This window comes from Vanacampus margaritifer, chromosome 12 (assembly GCF_051991255.1).
Source record: "Vanacampus margaritifer isolate UIUO_Vmar chromosome 12, RoL_Vmar_1.0, whole genome shotgun sequence".
NCBI classification, from domain to species: Eukaryota; Metazoa; Chordata; class Actinopteri; order Syngnathiformes; family Syngnathidae; genus Vanacampus; species Vanacampus margaritifer.
The window spans coordinates 21,824,169-21,842,118 of NC_135443.1; the positions used below are offsets into that span (position 1 = coordinate 21,824,169).

Below are 17,950 nucleotides of genomic sequence, written 5' to 3' on the forward strand. Positions count from 1 at the left end.
CAAATTAAGATATGTTTTGTGGCACGCTGCACTTTTACAGAAGCATGTCACTGCTTAGTGGTTTAACCCATTAAGGCCCAAAGCGCATGGCAAAACATCCCTCTAAAACCTATGGTCAACCCCAAAAACCTGAAGTTTTCCTGGAAATTCAACGATATTAAAAAATAATTGATAGCTCCAAATGTCGCATCTGCAGTTATATAACTCCATATATATTTACCTTCAACACTGGAGCGCAGTTGTAATAACCTCGAGGGATCGATTTGTCCATTCCGTTACAAGGCCGTAAAAATTTTCAACATCCTCAATACAAACATATTTCTTAACAGTATGTCACTGTCGACTCATTACACTGATTCAAATTCCTCCCGTGCCGTCGTCAATCGCGTCATTTATTTCAAAACTCCTGCGAATCTTCGTCAACCATAAATGCTAGAATAAAATTCCAGGACATGCTACGAGGCCCACGTCACCCTCTCGTACATATTCTGATCAATTTAATTGGCCAAGAGACCACGAATTGGTCAAAACCAAACCAAATGACTTAATCGCTCTCGCGGCTTTAAAGTGAAAAGAGCGGTGGAGCGCTCCCGGCTTTAACGGTAGAAGCACGGTCACGCGCTCCCGGCCTTAATGAGTTAAAAACATGGTAGTGTAAACGAAATAAATTGTCAAAAAGAAGTTTGACTTTTTATTGATTTTTTTTACCATTTAGTGCGCAAACATGATCTATAAACCATGCAAAACTTTATTGTTGATGAAAATACACCGCAAGTCTGATATACAGTTTTCCCTCGTTTGCCGCTGGGGTTAGGTTCCAAAAAATACTTGCAATAAAAGAAATCCGTAAAGTAGTTATAGCTTTGTTTTACATTTACTATAAATGTTTTAAGGCTCTAAAACCCCTCACCACACAGTTTATACACTTTTCTCATCGAGGCATTTACATTTTCTCACATTTCTCGCTTGTTTAAACATTCTCAATGTTCAACCCTTCATAAATAGGCACATTACTGTAAAGAAAATAAAATAAATGGATGCAAAATTGCACTAAAATAAAATCAGCGAAACAGCGAGGCCATGAAAAGTGAACTGCGTTATAGCGAGTGAACACTTATTAATTTTTTTTTAAATATGTCCTCCTTTTTGACCTTATAGAAGTGGCCACCCTATGCTAACAAGGTAAACTAGGTGCTCCTGGTTCTACGGCTTGTAGATAGTAACTTTGTCTCTAATCCTAACTCTTATCCACAAAGAGGCATCTTATGTCAGGTTTTGTCTCACAAAACTACACCAGATAAAGCTTTTTAGTATTCATGTATAATTTCTTTTGTGCTACCATAGCCAAAGCAAGGCTAGATATATATTTCAATTTGCAACATTCATATTTGCCCATTTCTTTTTGCTTTTATATTTCTCTATATTTCAATATTTAACTAACTAACTAACTAACTAACAAGTAAATAATTGTCATACCGCTAATTTGATATAATTTTTTAACCAAAATGCTTACATTGTGCTAAGCTAACAAGAATAGATAAAGCTTGTATTAGGCTATTGGTATTTGCTATTTGTTTTTGAATTACTGAACTCTGTAACAATATAGTTTTGTAATCAAAATGCTAACATTATGCAAAGCTAACAAGGGTATATACAGCTTGTATAAGTGTATTGGAGTTTGCCATTTTCTTTTTGAATACTGTCTCAGTAGCTAGCTATATATTTTTGTAAGCAAAATACTAAACTAAATACTGTTTGTAAAGACTTGTTGCCAGTTTCTTTTTAATGATAGCTACAGTAAATATATATTTTTGCAACAAAAATGCTAACATTTGGTAAAACTAACACGGAGAGTTATGTGCTCCGAGTTGCAGTGTTTGTATTAGCATTTTGCTTTTGAATAACTGTCATAAGATAGATAATGTTATGAGCCTCGCACCAAAGTGTTATGCTCCTTTTCACAAAAATTGGATCAAATTATCCCAAATTGTACGTTTACGCAGTCTATATAATCACACGACACTGTGTTGGTGTTTCTGTTTTGAAATCTTTGATGTTGAGTTCTCGTCAGCATCTAATATCTCTATTCCCAACGGATCCATTGATGTCATGTAACCGAAACTCCTGGTAGTCTGCTTGCCTCAATTGATGTCATTGACCGCGGTCAACGGAACACGCAACCTTGTGAGCTCCTCGAGCACAGGAAGTCAAAATAGACGAGTGGATTAAGTGAGAGGCGGCGTCCCCGGGAGACTCATTAGAAAGGGGGAGAGTGGGATATTGGAGGACCGATCCCAGCTGGACGGACTTCCCTGCACATGTGACCTCATATCGGACGTCTGCCGGGTCAGGGACCAAACACAAAAAAGACAAAAGACGTTAAAAAAAAACAACCTGTGAGCTCAAAAAACACAAATTTATTAGCATAGACAGCAATAGTTTGTTTTGCATTTGAAACTGCAAAAAACACGCTGCATTGAATGCATCATGCTGGACACTGTGGAGTGTAATACAGCAGGTTTGGCAAAACATGTTCAATGTTGTCTTTTCGAGTCATTGATTCTCAAATGTTACAATGACAATTTTATATCCGAGAGGAGATTGAGGGCAGCAAGTAAACAAAGAGCTGCAAAAAACAGGAAACTATGGTGATGGGGAAGCTAACGCTATCGTGTAGGCCTACTGTATTCCCTAATCTTGAGTTGTGTTTTTGCAAATGTTGCAGTGGCAATTCAATGCTACTAATGCTACCCTCAGTCGCTGCTGGAATATAAATAACATTTAAGGATACACGGTTAGAAATTACAAATGCCAATCTTTAATTTTACTATAGCCTTGGATGCAACATTATTACACTCCACAGTCTCCACTTTGTTGTAGTGGCCCAGTTTCTCACTGTTCTCAGTCTGGAATATAAAATTAAAAACATGTTGTAGCATTTGAGAAGATACACCTTAAAATCACTAATTAGCTAGGGAAAAAAATCTGCTTTTCTCTAGCTAATAATGCATCAGATTTATGTAGCACTTTTCTAGACACTCAAAGACGCTTTACAATGGAATGGATGCATTATTTGTGCACTCACACATTCACACTGTGGTGGCGGTAAGCTACTTAAGTAGCCATTGCTGCAGGCTGACGGAAGCGTGGCTGCCAGTGCTCGCCTACGGCCCCTCCGACCATCACGAAACATTTGCACCTTTCAGACACTAGTGTGAGTAGCACTGTGAAGTGCTCTGCCCAAGGTCGTTGTGTGCCAAAGACACAACAACACAAGACTTAGGGAGAGCAGGAATCGAACAGCCGACCTTCTGGTAACTGAACCACTGTCTCTATACGCAGAGCCACGGTCGCCACACTGCAGTATTGTACTCCACAGTCTCTACTTTGCTGCACCGCTCCATCCTCTTGCTATATTCAGTGGCCTAATTTAAAGATTGTCATTGTCACATGTGATGATGCATGGCTAGAAGTGACACGAGCTAATTGTAGCTTTGCCGCAGCTTTGGATGCATCAGTATTACACTCCACAATCTCCAGTTTTCTGCAGCAACCAGGTTGCCTGCTGCCCTCTGGAATATATATTTTTTGTCACTATAACATTTGAGGACACACATCGAGGGATGATAATAATAAAAACAAATGTTAGCTTACCCTGTTGCTTACACTTAGCATTTGGTGTTACAGTATTGTACTCCACAGTCTCCATTTTACTGCAATTGCCTGGTTTCTTGATACCCTATATTATCTCCTCTCAAATATAAATTATCGTATGATACATAGCTACAAATGGCAATATCAAATATATACATAAGCATACCGTGTTGTGTGCCTTAGCTTTTGATGCTGCAGTATTGTACTCCACAGTCTCCAATTTGCTGCAGTGCTCCATTTTCATGTTGCCCTGAGTTTCCTCTCAAACATAAATTGTTATTGGAACAATTAACTCGTTCACTCCCAGCCATTTTCACTGGCAATTCAATACCCATGAGGAGACTGAGGGCATCTAAAAATAGGCTACTGCAGCAAAGTGGAGACTGTGGCGTGTAATTCAACAAGGTAAGTTAGTTTTTTCTAACCTTTCAGACTCAAATAATTCTATGACAATTTGATTTCTGTGAGGCAGCTAAAAATCGGGCTACTACAGCAAAATGAAAACTATGGAGTGCAGTATTTGAATCTTTTTATTTTATTTATTTATTCTAGGAAAGAGACTTGATGTTTCAAAATGTTTAAAAGAAAAATGAAACAAAAATGATTTATTTTTGTGCACTTCCATGCTTCTTAAGTGTATCCGTGTGTGGCCACATTGTGCTGGCCAATGTGAGTAATTGCGGTGCACTGGGAAATGGCGCATTAAGGTTTACAACTTGTGAAAAGAAGTACACTACCATCACCTGCGCTTACCCCCACCATGACTCCACGCTCATCTGTACTCGCCAACACACGCGGGCTTCAATTTAATACCGCTGTAAACGCTTGGTCCAACTAGCGTGTTATTTTCCTACGCCAGCCGAATGTGACGTGGCCTCCTCGGCCCCCACAAGCGTCCCAACCTCTTTCTCCCTCCACTCGTCGCTTTCAAGCCGGGATCAAATGTTAGCCCCTTTAGGGAGCAAAACAGTTTGATGTGGATGAGCAACTGCCGACGGAGGACTTTAATCTGCAATGCTGTAATGTATTTAATTTCACACCCTCTTATGCCCCTTTTTAGGATTACCCACAGGAGAGGGGGTGCTTTGGGGGGGGGGGGGGGGGGGCTGGCACAAGGACATGGCAGCGGTGGTGGCGGAGGGAGCAAAAGAATTAAGAACAATTTAAGAAAGAGAGAGGCAGCAATTATTTATTCGACACTGTATTTAACTAAAAATGACTGTAAAAGTTGGAAAAAATTGTTTTTCGTTCAGAGTTTTTGACAAAATATAAAAAAGCACATCTTAGCAGGCTACTCCAGTCTCCCCTTTGATGTAGTTACCTGATATATATATATTTTTTTTTATCACAGTCTTCTGTGGATTATAAAATTGTCCCCTCATCACATTTCAAATACATGGCTACAATAAACACACATGCTATCGTTAACTTCCCCTGTTGTTGTGCTTTATTGTCCACAATCTCCACTTTGCTGCAGCTGCCTTTGTTTTGCTATGTCTCTTCCCTTACAAAAAAAAATGTCTACATCAGTGTAACGTTCGTGAAGATACCCTAGAAAAGACAACAGTAAACTCTTAGGCTCACATTAGATACGCTGCTGCTGTGCCTTCGCTCCACAGCCTCCACTTTTATGTGGCTGCCATTTTTTTTTCGGGCCTTCATCTCCTTGGGAATATAAAATTGTCCTATCATTGTAATATTTGAGGATACATGACTAGAAATGACAAAATTAAACACACATGCTAATGCTAGCTCAAGCAGTTGCTGTGCCTCGCTCCGCAGCCTCCATTTTGCTGCAAATGCCCAGTTTCTTGTATAAAGTCTCCTTTTGAAAAAATATCTTACAGTTTTTAAACCTGATGAAATTTATTTTTGGATAAGACGACAGTTGGAAATTTGTATACATTTTCTTTAAAAGATGACATCGCCAACTACTGGTCTGGCCTGCAAATGACAATGTTTTCTGTCAAGATGTGTGTGGAGGAACTGCTATTATATATATATATATATATATATATATATATATATATATATATATATATATATATATATATATATATATATATATATAATATATATCATTCTGTGAAACTTTTCAGAGAGGAAAAGGAAGAAACTTTGCCGCTTGTTCCTTGGAAGAAAGAAGAAAGGATGAAATATATATGTAGTTGGACCAAAGGGTGCGCGGGGGGAGCGAGGCAGGAAAAAAAGTGTTTAGAAGAGAAGAAAAGAGGAAGAATGCCACTTAACAATTTGGAATGCTTGTATTCAAATAGGAGTTTGCAGCTGGAAAATCCTATTGTGCGGCTCGGGGAGCGACGGATACAGTCTATGAGATGAGCATCTATGCGGCCCAGACGCGTACACTGGGGGGAGCGACTATAATTCCCCAGTGACGGGAGCGCACACTGGCTCCTTTATATCGACCCCCCGCCCCTTCCCCAACCCGCCTAATATCCAATTTACGGGCTCAGGCCCTCGGCCAGCGCGGCCCTCCAGAACGTGGCGGCCCCGAACGCCAGCGTGAGATGGAATTAGGGCCAAGTTCTTTCTCTTGCCAAAAGTTTGAGGCTTACAGAAATATGAAACTGTTTTCCTCCTTCGCAGTCCCTTCACACACTTTTTGCCTTGGAAATCGCCAAAGAATAAGCAACTCGTAATGAGATTAAAATACTTTTTTGCTCTAAACAACTAAAATTTTTGTGTTACTTGGAGATTTGTAAAACTGGGGAGGGACTAGGAGAGGGGTTAATGTAGGGCGCAGTGAAGAGAGTCCATCATGCTTTGATGAGTGGGGGATTTATTGTGCCCCCTCCCAAAAAAAGTAAAAGTTAGCAAGTGTATACATGCTTAAGAGGCGTGATATCCCCACTCTGCTGATCCCCTTATCCTCTCCTTAGCCTCCCTAAGCAACACACACACACGCACGCACGCACGCACGCACGCACGCACGCACACACACACACACACACACACACACACACACTGGAAGCTTACCTCCAGCTCAGGGAGCCTCTGGCTGTATTTACTCATAACAAGGGCTTAGGTCAATAAGAAAATACTGTATGCTGATTTATGCTGTGACCACGAGAGGATTGTGTTGCTTTTTTACACTTTGATAAGTCACACACACATGCATGCACACACGCAACACTCTATTATACGAACTGGACGCTGCAGTTATACTCCGCAATCTCCACTTTACTGCAGTGCTCCGGGTTTATTTTCTGCTACCCTCAGTCGCTGCTGGAATGAAAATAACATTTAAGGATACATGGTTAGAAATTACAAATGCCAATCTTTAATTTTACTATAGCCTTGGATGCAACATTATTACACTCCACAGTCTCCACTTTGTTGCAGTGGCCCAGTTTCTTGCTGTTCTCAGTCTTATCTGGAATATAAAATTAAACCGTGTTGTAGCATTGAGAAGATACACCTTGAAATGAAATGCACTAACATCAGCTTTTCTCTAGCTTTGGACACTAATAATGATAATTATAATAATGCAGTGGATTTATATAGCGCTTTTCTAGACACTCAAAGATGCTTTACAATGGAATGGATACATTATTTGTGCACTCACACATTCACACTGTGGTGGCGGTAAGCTACTTAAGTAGCCACTGCTGCCCTGGGGCAGGCTGACGGAAGCAATTTTCACTGAAGCAACCCCCTTCGCTCCTAGCTGTTTTACTGGATTTTGACTGATTTTACACGGCCCACAGAATATTGTGTTCTATTGCTATGAAAACATGGAACCTACCAAAAGAAAGATTAGAGTATCTTCTATCTGTTTCCGTTTCTGAGTAATTAGCATTAGAATATAGCTAAGTTTCATCATTATTGACAAATCTGTTTCGAACTGTGGAGAAATTAGATTGTTTCCCAGCTTGCCCTGGTTGATCTCTTATACTATGCTGCCACCTGCTGGCCGTTTTTTAATCACTACCATTGCTTCACCCGTTTTCTGCAGTTCAGAGGCTGCACCAAAGTCTTAGAATTACACTTTACAGTCTCCACTTTGCTGCACAAACCAGGTTTTCTAGCTGTCCTCACCTATCAAATACAAAACTTCAATGTTTTTGTAACATTTCAGGATTGATGCTCTTCTCAAATATATAGTTTCCATCAAAGTATCAATCTATTAGCGTTATAATTCTTGTGTACATCTTGTCTCTCCTCCCTTGAAAACTTTTAAGAAAAGTTTACTTGTATTTTTGGACTGCACAAATGAAATGACCATGTAGGGAGGAGGGGTCCAAGGGAGTAGTGGGGGACGTCAAAGTGTTGCAGATGACGGTTGGCGGCGATGAGCAAAAAGATCCCGAAGAAGAAGAGCGAGCGAGGGCCAGCGCAGTGCCATGGAAGGTTGCTGCTAATTCTTCCATATCTAAGCCTCTTTGCACAAACTCCCTTTGTCTTCCAAGTCGCAGTCATTAGAGCCTAATCCTATCAATCTGAGGCCACGGGGTTCAGCATCCTCAGCTCCACCGGCCGGCCCCTTACACACACACACACACACACACACACACACACACACACACACACACACACACACACACACACACACGCACACACACACACACACACACACACACACACACACTCACACACAAACGTGCGCACACACACGCACACACATCTACAGAAGCCACCAGACACTCCAACAACAGTTTGTCTTGAACAGCTGCAACACTTTGTCATCCACGTCACTTGGTGTCTCGAGATGCACCAATACCACGTTTTTAAAGGACTAACATTTGAGTATGCGTCAGTACAAATACTTGATGGTGCCATTGTGTTTTGCAGTTTTGATGACAATGTGTTCTGGTTGTCTTAGATGTTTTGCTTATTTTCTGAGCAGGCTTAATCCGTTCATGCAACAAGTCTCTGTTTGATGCCAGGATACATGTGCTTGCAAAAATGTGAGTTTTCAGGCATGGTTTAACCAACATGCAGAGAGGTGGAAAAACAACTTCCCAAGGGTATTCTATTTTTTTTTTTTCAAGCATGTTGATCTCTATTGTTGTAAGAGTAATAACAAACACAGTGATTCCAAGACCTAACAATGACATAATTAGATCAGTCAACCCAAAAGCCATTCAAACTTTTTAAGACGTGTGATCTTTATCGTGTGTGTGTGGGTGTGTGTGTGTGAGTGTGTGTGATGGCGGCACATCAATTCCCCTCACATTCCGGCACAGCCCGTTCTCCCTGGGCCATCATCATCACTCTGGTCTTTATTTCAGCGCGGACGACGGGCTCAGGATTAGTTATTGATCAGCCGGCATATAAATTATGCTCAAGTGAAAGCCAACAACACAGAGGCTATGGATTGGCTATTGACCCACTCCGATTTATCATCCCATTTTCACAGCGCCACCGACGCCCCTTCCAGGGGCCTGAAGAAATGGCCGAATTATGAGTGGAGGGGGACGTTTACGACCAAGCCCGTGCAGTCACTTTCACCTTTCAGACGTCAGAAACTGCAAAAAACATGCCGCATTGAATGTGACGTCCAGACTGAGAACTGCTAACAAATAACAAAAGATTTCCATAAACTAAACATTTTATCCAAAATGAGATTGAGGGCAGCTGCAGCGGAGACAGTGGGTGTAATACTGCAGCACCTGTAAGTATATGTCACAGCAATACGGTAAGCTAATATATATTGTTATTGTTGACATTCCTAGTTGTCTATCCTCAAATGTCATTTTTCCAGAGGAGAATAAAGACAGCAACAAAAAAAGGATTTTCCTATATACAAAAAGTCAGAAAGATGTGATATTATGTAAATTATACCAAACTTAATGATGTGTTGAGTGAAGTTACTGACCACAAAAACATGGCTAATTCTGTTGAAAAATCAAACATTTTTTGACTTTAATGAGGCTTTTCTGGCCAAAATTAACAATAGGTAACAGCTGGGAGGAAAACACACATCAATTGTGAAGATTCTCCAGGTGTCCTCATTGACAACTTGTGATTTTCTTTCCCTCAAACAGACCCCTGCTGTTTGGCGTCTTGAGGCCGAAAAGAAGATGGCGTAATTAACGCCACGCAGGTGTGCCGCCATAACAAAGCACGTCAAGATGGATGCTGTCACATGCTAACGACGGTCGTCATAATTAATGGACAGACAGCTTTGACAGTCGGCACCGCTTTTGTGAGCCGCCTCGACTCGGATATTCTGAGCTGCGATCGCCAGCTCAATCCCTCACGCTTGGGAAGGTTCCTTATTGGGATCATGTCAGCATCACATCGTGTCACCTCCGACCTCTCGGTGAACTTTGCCACAGATAACTTTAAGAGGGGTGGCTTTTTAATGTTAGTAATTCAGTTCAAGAACTTAATTGAATTTTTTAAATATATTTTTCTGTTGAAGTGAGAAAACAATATTGTATCTACACCAATGTTTTTATTTTTATTTTAAGTAATCGTTTTAATAATAATAATAATAATAATAATAATAATAATGTGGTGCAAGTGGAAAAAGAGTAAGAAAAAGCTACAACAATATTAAAAATTTATGTTTCTAGTATTTAATGGAATTTTATGACAACAGAAAATCTAATAATTGCAATCATTATAATAATTATAATAATAATAATAATTATAATAATTTAGTACAAGTTACACATCTACAGAATAAAACAAACAAACATATATTTTAAATAATCTGCACCAATATTTAGTGACACTGACTTAAAAAATATTTTTTATAAAAATGCAAAATCAAATGAATCAATAAAAAGTGATAATAATAATAATGCTTCATTCATCTACACATATTTTAAGTGTAGTATGGGAGATGGGGGGGGGGTCTTTTATCTGCACCAGTATTTGTTGGATTTAATAATAGCAGTAATAATAATAGTAATAGTATTCTGTAAAAATATATTTTTTAGGAAAGATTAGGTAAAAAATTGTATCCTTGTAATATTTTGGGGATTTTTTATTCGTATAATAATGCATAATTTAGTTATTAATTCATAAATAAAATTTCATCTAAATATTTAATGCTCATTACATTAATAAGTAACCAAATATCAATGAAAATTTAAGACAGTGCCTGTTTACAGAAAAAAAAAATCAGCTTTCATCCTAAAATTCATAACATCAGTTACCAGACTGCCATTCCACATTCAGCAACCAGGGGTGCTCACACCTCAGTTTGGGAAGGGGTGTTCTCTAGCAACCAGAAAACAACAACAAAGAGTTAACCCATAAAAATTGAAAGCAGTGACAGAGTACAGTTGTAAAAAGCTGATGAATACGCAGCTACATTCTTATATTTTCATATTAGCTAAACAGTCTTCCAAAAATAAGGATAATCTGGCATTTGCTTTAAAGACCCATCTGCTGCACAGTCAAGCAGAGGGGCTTTAAATATGAAATTATTACTCGGTTTTGGAAAATTACAAATCTTTCCCTCGACTAAAAATTTTGCTTTTGCGCAGCAATAAAACTTGAAGTTTTTGTGAGGTTTTATGTTGTTAAAAGTTTCATATTAGGAGTATTAATAGTGGGGATTGTATCCTAAATCATGAAAGGATCGTGCATTATTTGTCTGTCATTGCTAGTGGTATCACGATACGGCCATTGGACGATAACTCATGCAGTGGGAAAACACCATCTATGCTACATCACCGCACATTTATTGTATATAATTAAAGTAAACTTTGTATAAAAATGATGTGGAGTAACTTGTAATATGATATCTTGATATTTTTCCAACGGTGTACTCTAAAAACAGTTGGGTCAAAAATAGCCCAACTATGGGTCAAAAATGGACCGATCCGCTACCTGGGTCAATTTGACCCAACTTTGAGTTAAGAAATTAGTCTTTTAGAGTGAAACAAGTCATGAATATTGGTCAGATTCTTTACTTGGGTCAATTTTTTTTATACAAAATTGTATATATTTCATATATAAATTTTATAAAGTGGATCGGTCCATTTTTTTTATCCATAATTGGGTTACTTTTGACCCAACTAGAGTGTGTCACGATACTCCAATAATTCATTTACTGTATATAACGGTGTTCACTTACTGTATATAACTAACAAAACTTTGAGTTTAATTTTTAAAATAAGGCAATTCACTGACGACATATGGTGGTATTGTTATTTAACCCCGTGAAGATGTCCTATCTGATCTCAAATCGTATGATTTTTTTTAAGTCCGCCAGGCTTTTGCCACTTACACTCATTGCCATGAAAAGATGAATCTTCACACCTCCCTCCTCTTTCTCCCCATTTCTTGACTCACCCTCTCTCCTCACGTCCTTCCGAACTCCTTTCTCACATCTCTCCCTATCCCTCCGAGGTGCTGATCAATTCACAGCCTTCCTGCGAGGTGTGACTACCCCTCACCCGTGCTCCTCGTCTGTCCTCAACACTTTTTGGGGAGGGGGAGAGGGCAAGAGATGATCTTCCTTGCGTGCGAGGCCATTAGCACACCTGAAACAAAAGCTACAGCGGCAAATGTTTGGCGAGGATGGAGGGCGGGAGGGTAGGGGGAAGGGTAAGAGGGGTGAGGGTCATTCAAACCGCGCCTACTTACATTAGTTCCTCTATAATCTATACATCAAAAGTGTCTGTTTGTGGGGTTAGCAAAGCAGATGTGAATCTCATGTAGATTTGTGTGTTTGTTCAGGTGTGATGGACTGATGTTTTTGCACTCCTTTATTATCAATAACGCCACACCATGCAGTATGTTTGACGCCTGGCGTGCACACTTCACAATTAATTTGGAACTGGGGTTCCACAAATCAAAGCATATTAACAACTCTTTGTGTGAAAGAACACAGGATGCTTTTTTCCCCTTCCTGCCAAGTAAGCAAATTAACTTCACGGACACGCTTGACATTTGCAGTGAAAAGACAAACACACACAAGAGGCTCCGTTAAGACTTTTGAATTTTTTATTTGTATTAAAGATTAGAGGTCAAATAAACTGAGTTTATTGGCATTAGCCAGACAGCTGCACCCTGTCAAAATATCCAATACAGAAATGACATAAAGTTGATAATACTCAGTTTTTATATTATTTATTACAACATACATTCAATAACATGAATACATGCATACGTGTATATACACATACATAACAATATTCCACTGTGCATTACTGTTATTTGCTCCGCAAAATTTTGTCTTGGCAAAATATAGTTCTTATATTATTTTTTCTATTCTATTGTTTTAATTGTTGATAACACAAACTTGGAGTTACTTGTAACCCCAATTTAGTTGCATATGCAACAAGAAAAGCCTTTCTACTGTATTCTAATCTATTATGATATTACATTACATCAAAAAGCACTGTACAAACTAAGTTATATAAGTAGTAGCAGCAGTAGTAGTAGTAGTAGTAGTAGTAGTAGTAGTAGTAGTAGTAGTAGTTTGCTAACTTTATTTTTTTTCTAAATTCCCCAACCAACCCCCCGTCTTAATTATCTACTTTTTATTACTTTTATCTGTATTCCATAATATTTTTTGTTTAATCTGTAATATACATTTACTTGTTCCGTATCTCTTACTGAATACCTCTTATACAAAAACTGAGTATTGTAAGTAACGTACTGCTTGCACATCTTGTGAGACTGTGTGAGGGTTCCTAATATTGTGGTTGTGTGGCCATCCAGTATTTACATTGCAATGGGGTTGCTTGCTTGCGCTGTGGCTGTCGTTCCCAACTGCTCCGCGAGGAGGCGCACACGATTAAGTATTCATGCGTGTGAAAAGTCAAAGGAGAATCACACTCAAAACGCTTAAAAAAGAAGCCAACAAGACGTTATTAAAATGCAGCTAAACACCAATAATGTAATCATTTAAAACATAGATGGCGAGATCATTCATCAAACCAAAGGTAATATTTGTATTATTATTTTACACCTAAAAAAAATTTAAGTGTTTAATATTACAATGATGATCAATGGATTAAATTAAAAACAAAACACTACGTTGAAAAAAATTCTAATTATATTGCTATTTAAAATACGGTTATTTTGACTTGATTTAAATTAGTCTCTCAAAGTAAAACTAACAAAAAAATATTTGATTTGACTTTATCTACTATTGAGATCAAGGCTGAGAACTTTAGTTTGAGAGTCGGGTGCATGTTTGCACACCGCAACACATTTGACCTAACTTTGACTCTTGCCAGCGACCAGTTGTTCCTGTGGTATGTCAAAAATGCAAGCAAACCTCTTCGAAAATCATTTAATTTATTATTATTTTAAATACCCCCCCCCCCCCCCCCAACAAAGCACCTAATGACTTTAAAATGCCTTTGGCGTCACTTTACTGCAACGCCAGCTGCTCATATAGGACCCCCTTTTGTGTCCATGTATACAGACCCCCTATAATTCCATTAAAACACACTCCGCAACAAGTTAGTCACACTTAATATGCTTTAAAAAAAATGTATATGAATCATACTCACTGATTATTCCCAACTCTAGTAGATTAATGGTTTGGTTGTGCGTAAAGGTCCGTGCGTCTTGTTCGGCTCCGAGAGGCTGACTGAAGGAAGAAGATCAAGAAGGAGAACCTTGCACGCCTCCTCGCCGCGTCTCGTCGCCCCCAGCCCGGCCTTCTCTCAGCCGGAGTCCCCGCTGAATGTGACGGACCACTTCCAGCCACCAAAGCAGTTACCCACCCACCCTCACATTAATATTAGCATAATTATCATGATCAATAAATACCTTTAGGTATTATAATAACGTCATGCAGTGGACTGTTTAAAAGTCCATATCGTTTTGTACACAGAGATGATGACATTCATTGCCCTTTGCACCTTCGCTCATTTATGTTCTACATTATAAATAATGCATATACTGGGAAATATGACGTCACTATTACTGCTATCAATCTATCGACCTAACTATACGCGTAAATCACGCTTAGTGCACTACTTAATCTGCATATTTACTAATTTATATACGCTACAGTAATGCATATGATGGAAATTGTGATGACATCACAAATCAAAGTCCTAGAAAAAACATCTTATTGCATTTACTACTTTAAATTAATTTAAGATGCTGACGTCACTTGCTAGTGGGATCTAGCTATATGCAGAAATCACATTTATTGCAATTTATTTTACTACCTTAATGCATATACTGTACAAAGAAATATGACGTCTCTACGTCACCTGTATATATTTTACATGTGTGCTGTATATACTAGGAAAGGAACTTCACTTTTCCCCTCTGGTACATTTGTTGTATTTTACCAGCTCAAATGACTACTTTATGCACGTACGAGGAATTATGATGACGTCACTTTTTAAAAGTCTCATATTTAGCAGCATAATATGAAGTTATTTGCGTCATCTTGCGTTTGCATATATGAGCATAACTTAATTTTTGATTTGAGGCAGCAAAATGTAGAGAACAACTTTTTGATAATTAAAAGTATTTTAAATTGAATAAAAGATATGTCAAGGGAAAAAAACATCTAATGGAATAAAATGAGCATGCATAGGCTACAGTTTATTTGGTTGGAAGTGAGGTTAAAAAGTTAAATCGCGCGTGGGACAATTATTTTAAGTGGTGCATTTATTATTTTATTTCCCCATCAATCTGACCATAAACAAGCACCACAATGTTGTAAATAAATTGAAAGTGTGCCCTGATGATAATGATGATGATGTGCTTGCTTTTGCACCTTTTCGCCAATGTGGCCTCGGAGCAATCAATCAATTATTCCGCGGATCGATCGATGGAGGCAGCCAATCAGAGCGCCTCCCTCCAACAGCCCTCATCCGCGGCCCGCTGCCATTGGCCAGAACGTCGATGGGACTGGACGGACCCATTCAGCTCACCAGCTGGGGTGGAGAAGAGAGAGAGATGGCAAATTATTCCCCAATTGTGATTTAACAACAAATTAAGCCAAATCAACGCCTTATTCAACTATCAACACTTCATGGACTCATTCTTCATTGTTACACGCCGTTAAACTTGACACGCAAACTTGAAAGAAAACTTTGTCGCATGAGGGAGAGCCCCCGAAACCTGCCGGACCGGACCAGTTAGGTGGCAAGAATGTCACGCACGCAACTATTATATAACGGATTATTCACAACAATGGGGCCATGTTTTGTGTTAGTTAGCACCGTCGATTGTCGGCAAATAATTCGGCTTCTGTTGCGACGACACACCTAGCGAGGTTCAGTTAGTTTGGGACGTAAATAAGCTCCAAATGAACACTAAAATGGCATGTGTTTTTTTCAATGGACTCTGGTGTTGCACGCCTCCTCTCACCCCTAAGTGTGCGCACCACTTGCTCGGGTCCGTGTGACTTGTTTATGGCCTGCACTACTTCCGGGTTCGAGCACACACACGTACACACAAACATACACACGCACACACGCCCGCTCATCTTCATATATACACGCTACACGGCTCCTTTAAGAAAAGCCCCGAGCCGGAATGATGAATTCTCCTCCTCTTCCCCCACCACCTCCTCCTTCTCCTCCTCCTCTTGAGCTCTTCCACACGTCTTTGCATAAGTAAATCAAGCCGCGGGAGACCGGGCAGCCAGCATTCACCGAAGCCAGGGAGAGACGCTTCATTCCCGGCCGTGATTGGGAGCGCCGACCCGGTGTTCGACCCAGCGGACCAAAGCCAGGAGAGGAACCCCGACGACGAGCAAGCAACGCCGGACACACGAAGAGCATAAAAACGAGCCACAAGAACCCCCGGGTGTCTTTTAAGGCTTTGAATTTATTATTTTATTTTTATTTTTTTCGGGGTGGTGGGGACTCGCAGCGAAGGAGAGCCGAGGACCGACTCTCTTCAGCCGGGTTCAACTTGGCCGGCACCGTGGTGACTGGACCAGAGGGGGAAAGAGCCCCAAAACAACAAACCCAAAGGATTTTTTTGGGTGTTTGCTTTTTTAAATGTAACCCCCCCTCAAAATTTTTGTTTGGATTTGCTAAATTGCCGTGCAAGGCTGGCTTCCGAGCGGATTTAAGTTGGACTCGAATCACGAACGGCGGGCAGCGAGGAGGCTTATGGCTCAAAGGGTACGTACAACCAAAGCAAGCAGCCAAACACGCGTGGACTTGATGAAAAAAGTTACTTTTGCTGTCTTCTTTTGGCAGCCACATTACGCATGGACGAGCTGGTTTTGCTTTGCACCCCCGCCCCTTTACTCACATACGCACGCATCCACACACACTTCTTTCGTGGACGTGTTTTTGCAGATGACTTGTGACAGCACTGCGTGGATTCTCTGGGTGACAAATATCAAACATTTGTCTCGTCACCCCACAGCACATCAACACACATCCCCCTCTTTGAATAAAATGCACCGAAAATGCTATTAAAAAGCCATATTTCGTAGCGACGCGACGACAAATATTATTTGATTTACACATTGTGTGTAAAAATCTGTCACGCTGACTTGCTTTTACACCTCGTCGCCTGGAGGCGTGCAGATCTTGTTTTCCAAATAACTTTCCAATCATCATTGGAAGATTCTTAGTTTATTTTTCTAAAACAGCACTTTATTTATGCAAAAGTTGATGCTATCTTGCAATAAAATAGATTTTATTTGCAAAGGTTTGTACTACTTTACGCCTTGGGAAAACTTTTAGAAGACACAATTATTGCTTACTTAATTGCGCTAATTCCACGAGTCCCTAATTTGACGTTGCTGCATTAAAGCAAAACTACGTATTAAAAAGTTTGATTTTACGAACAACCACCTGCAGTTTTAAATTAACAAATCAAAAGCAACCGTGAGTGTGTTTAAATTAGATCACTTGACATGTCAGCAACTTCAGCTTGCATATTTTCTTTTTTCTGCTTTAAAATGCTTAAAAAGTTGGGATAATTTGCACACTCCCACTTGCTTAAATTGAGTCAAACACTACTTGAATAATAATTGCATTTTCGAGCGTGTATAATTCGCGCATGTGTGTGTGTCGCCCCGGTGCAGTACGAAGACTTGCCCCACTACGGGATGGACGGGGTGGGCATCCCGACCACCATGTACGGAGACCCGCACGGCGCGCGCTCCATGCAGGCCGTGCACCTCAACCACGGGCCCCAGCTGCACTCGCACCAGTACCCGCACACGGCGCACACCAACACCATGCCCCCCAGTATGGGCTCATCGGTCAACGACGCGCTCAAGAGGGACAAGGACGCCATATATGGGTACGAGCTCCGGAGGGATTCGGGTGGCGAGAGTTTCAGCGGGGCGTTCGGCTCGCTTTTCCCGGGGACAGTGAGGACTTGCTGGGCTCGGCGGGTCGCTGAGTCCAAGTGGATCTACGTG

General features: G+C 40.1%; 1 protein-coding gene across 1 annotated transcript in view; it reads left to right on the plus strand.

Moving 5' to 3' along the window:
• The first annotated feature begins 16,006 nt into the window (after nt 1-16,006).
• Nucleotides 16,007-17,950, plus strand: part of meis1b (Meis homeobox 1 b) — a 95,641-nt gene continuing 93,697 nt past the window's right edge. The window contains exons 1-2 of the mRNA XM_077581638.1: nt 16,007-16,691; nt 17,609-17,829. Of these exons, the coding sequence (XP_077437764.1) occupies nt 16,680-16,691; nt 17,609-17,829 (233 nt within the window). The 5' untranslated portion in view covers nt 16,007-16,679. The remainder of the gene's footprint in view (nt 16,692-17,608; nt 17,830-17,950) is intronic.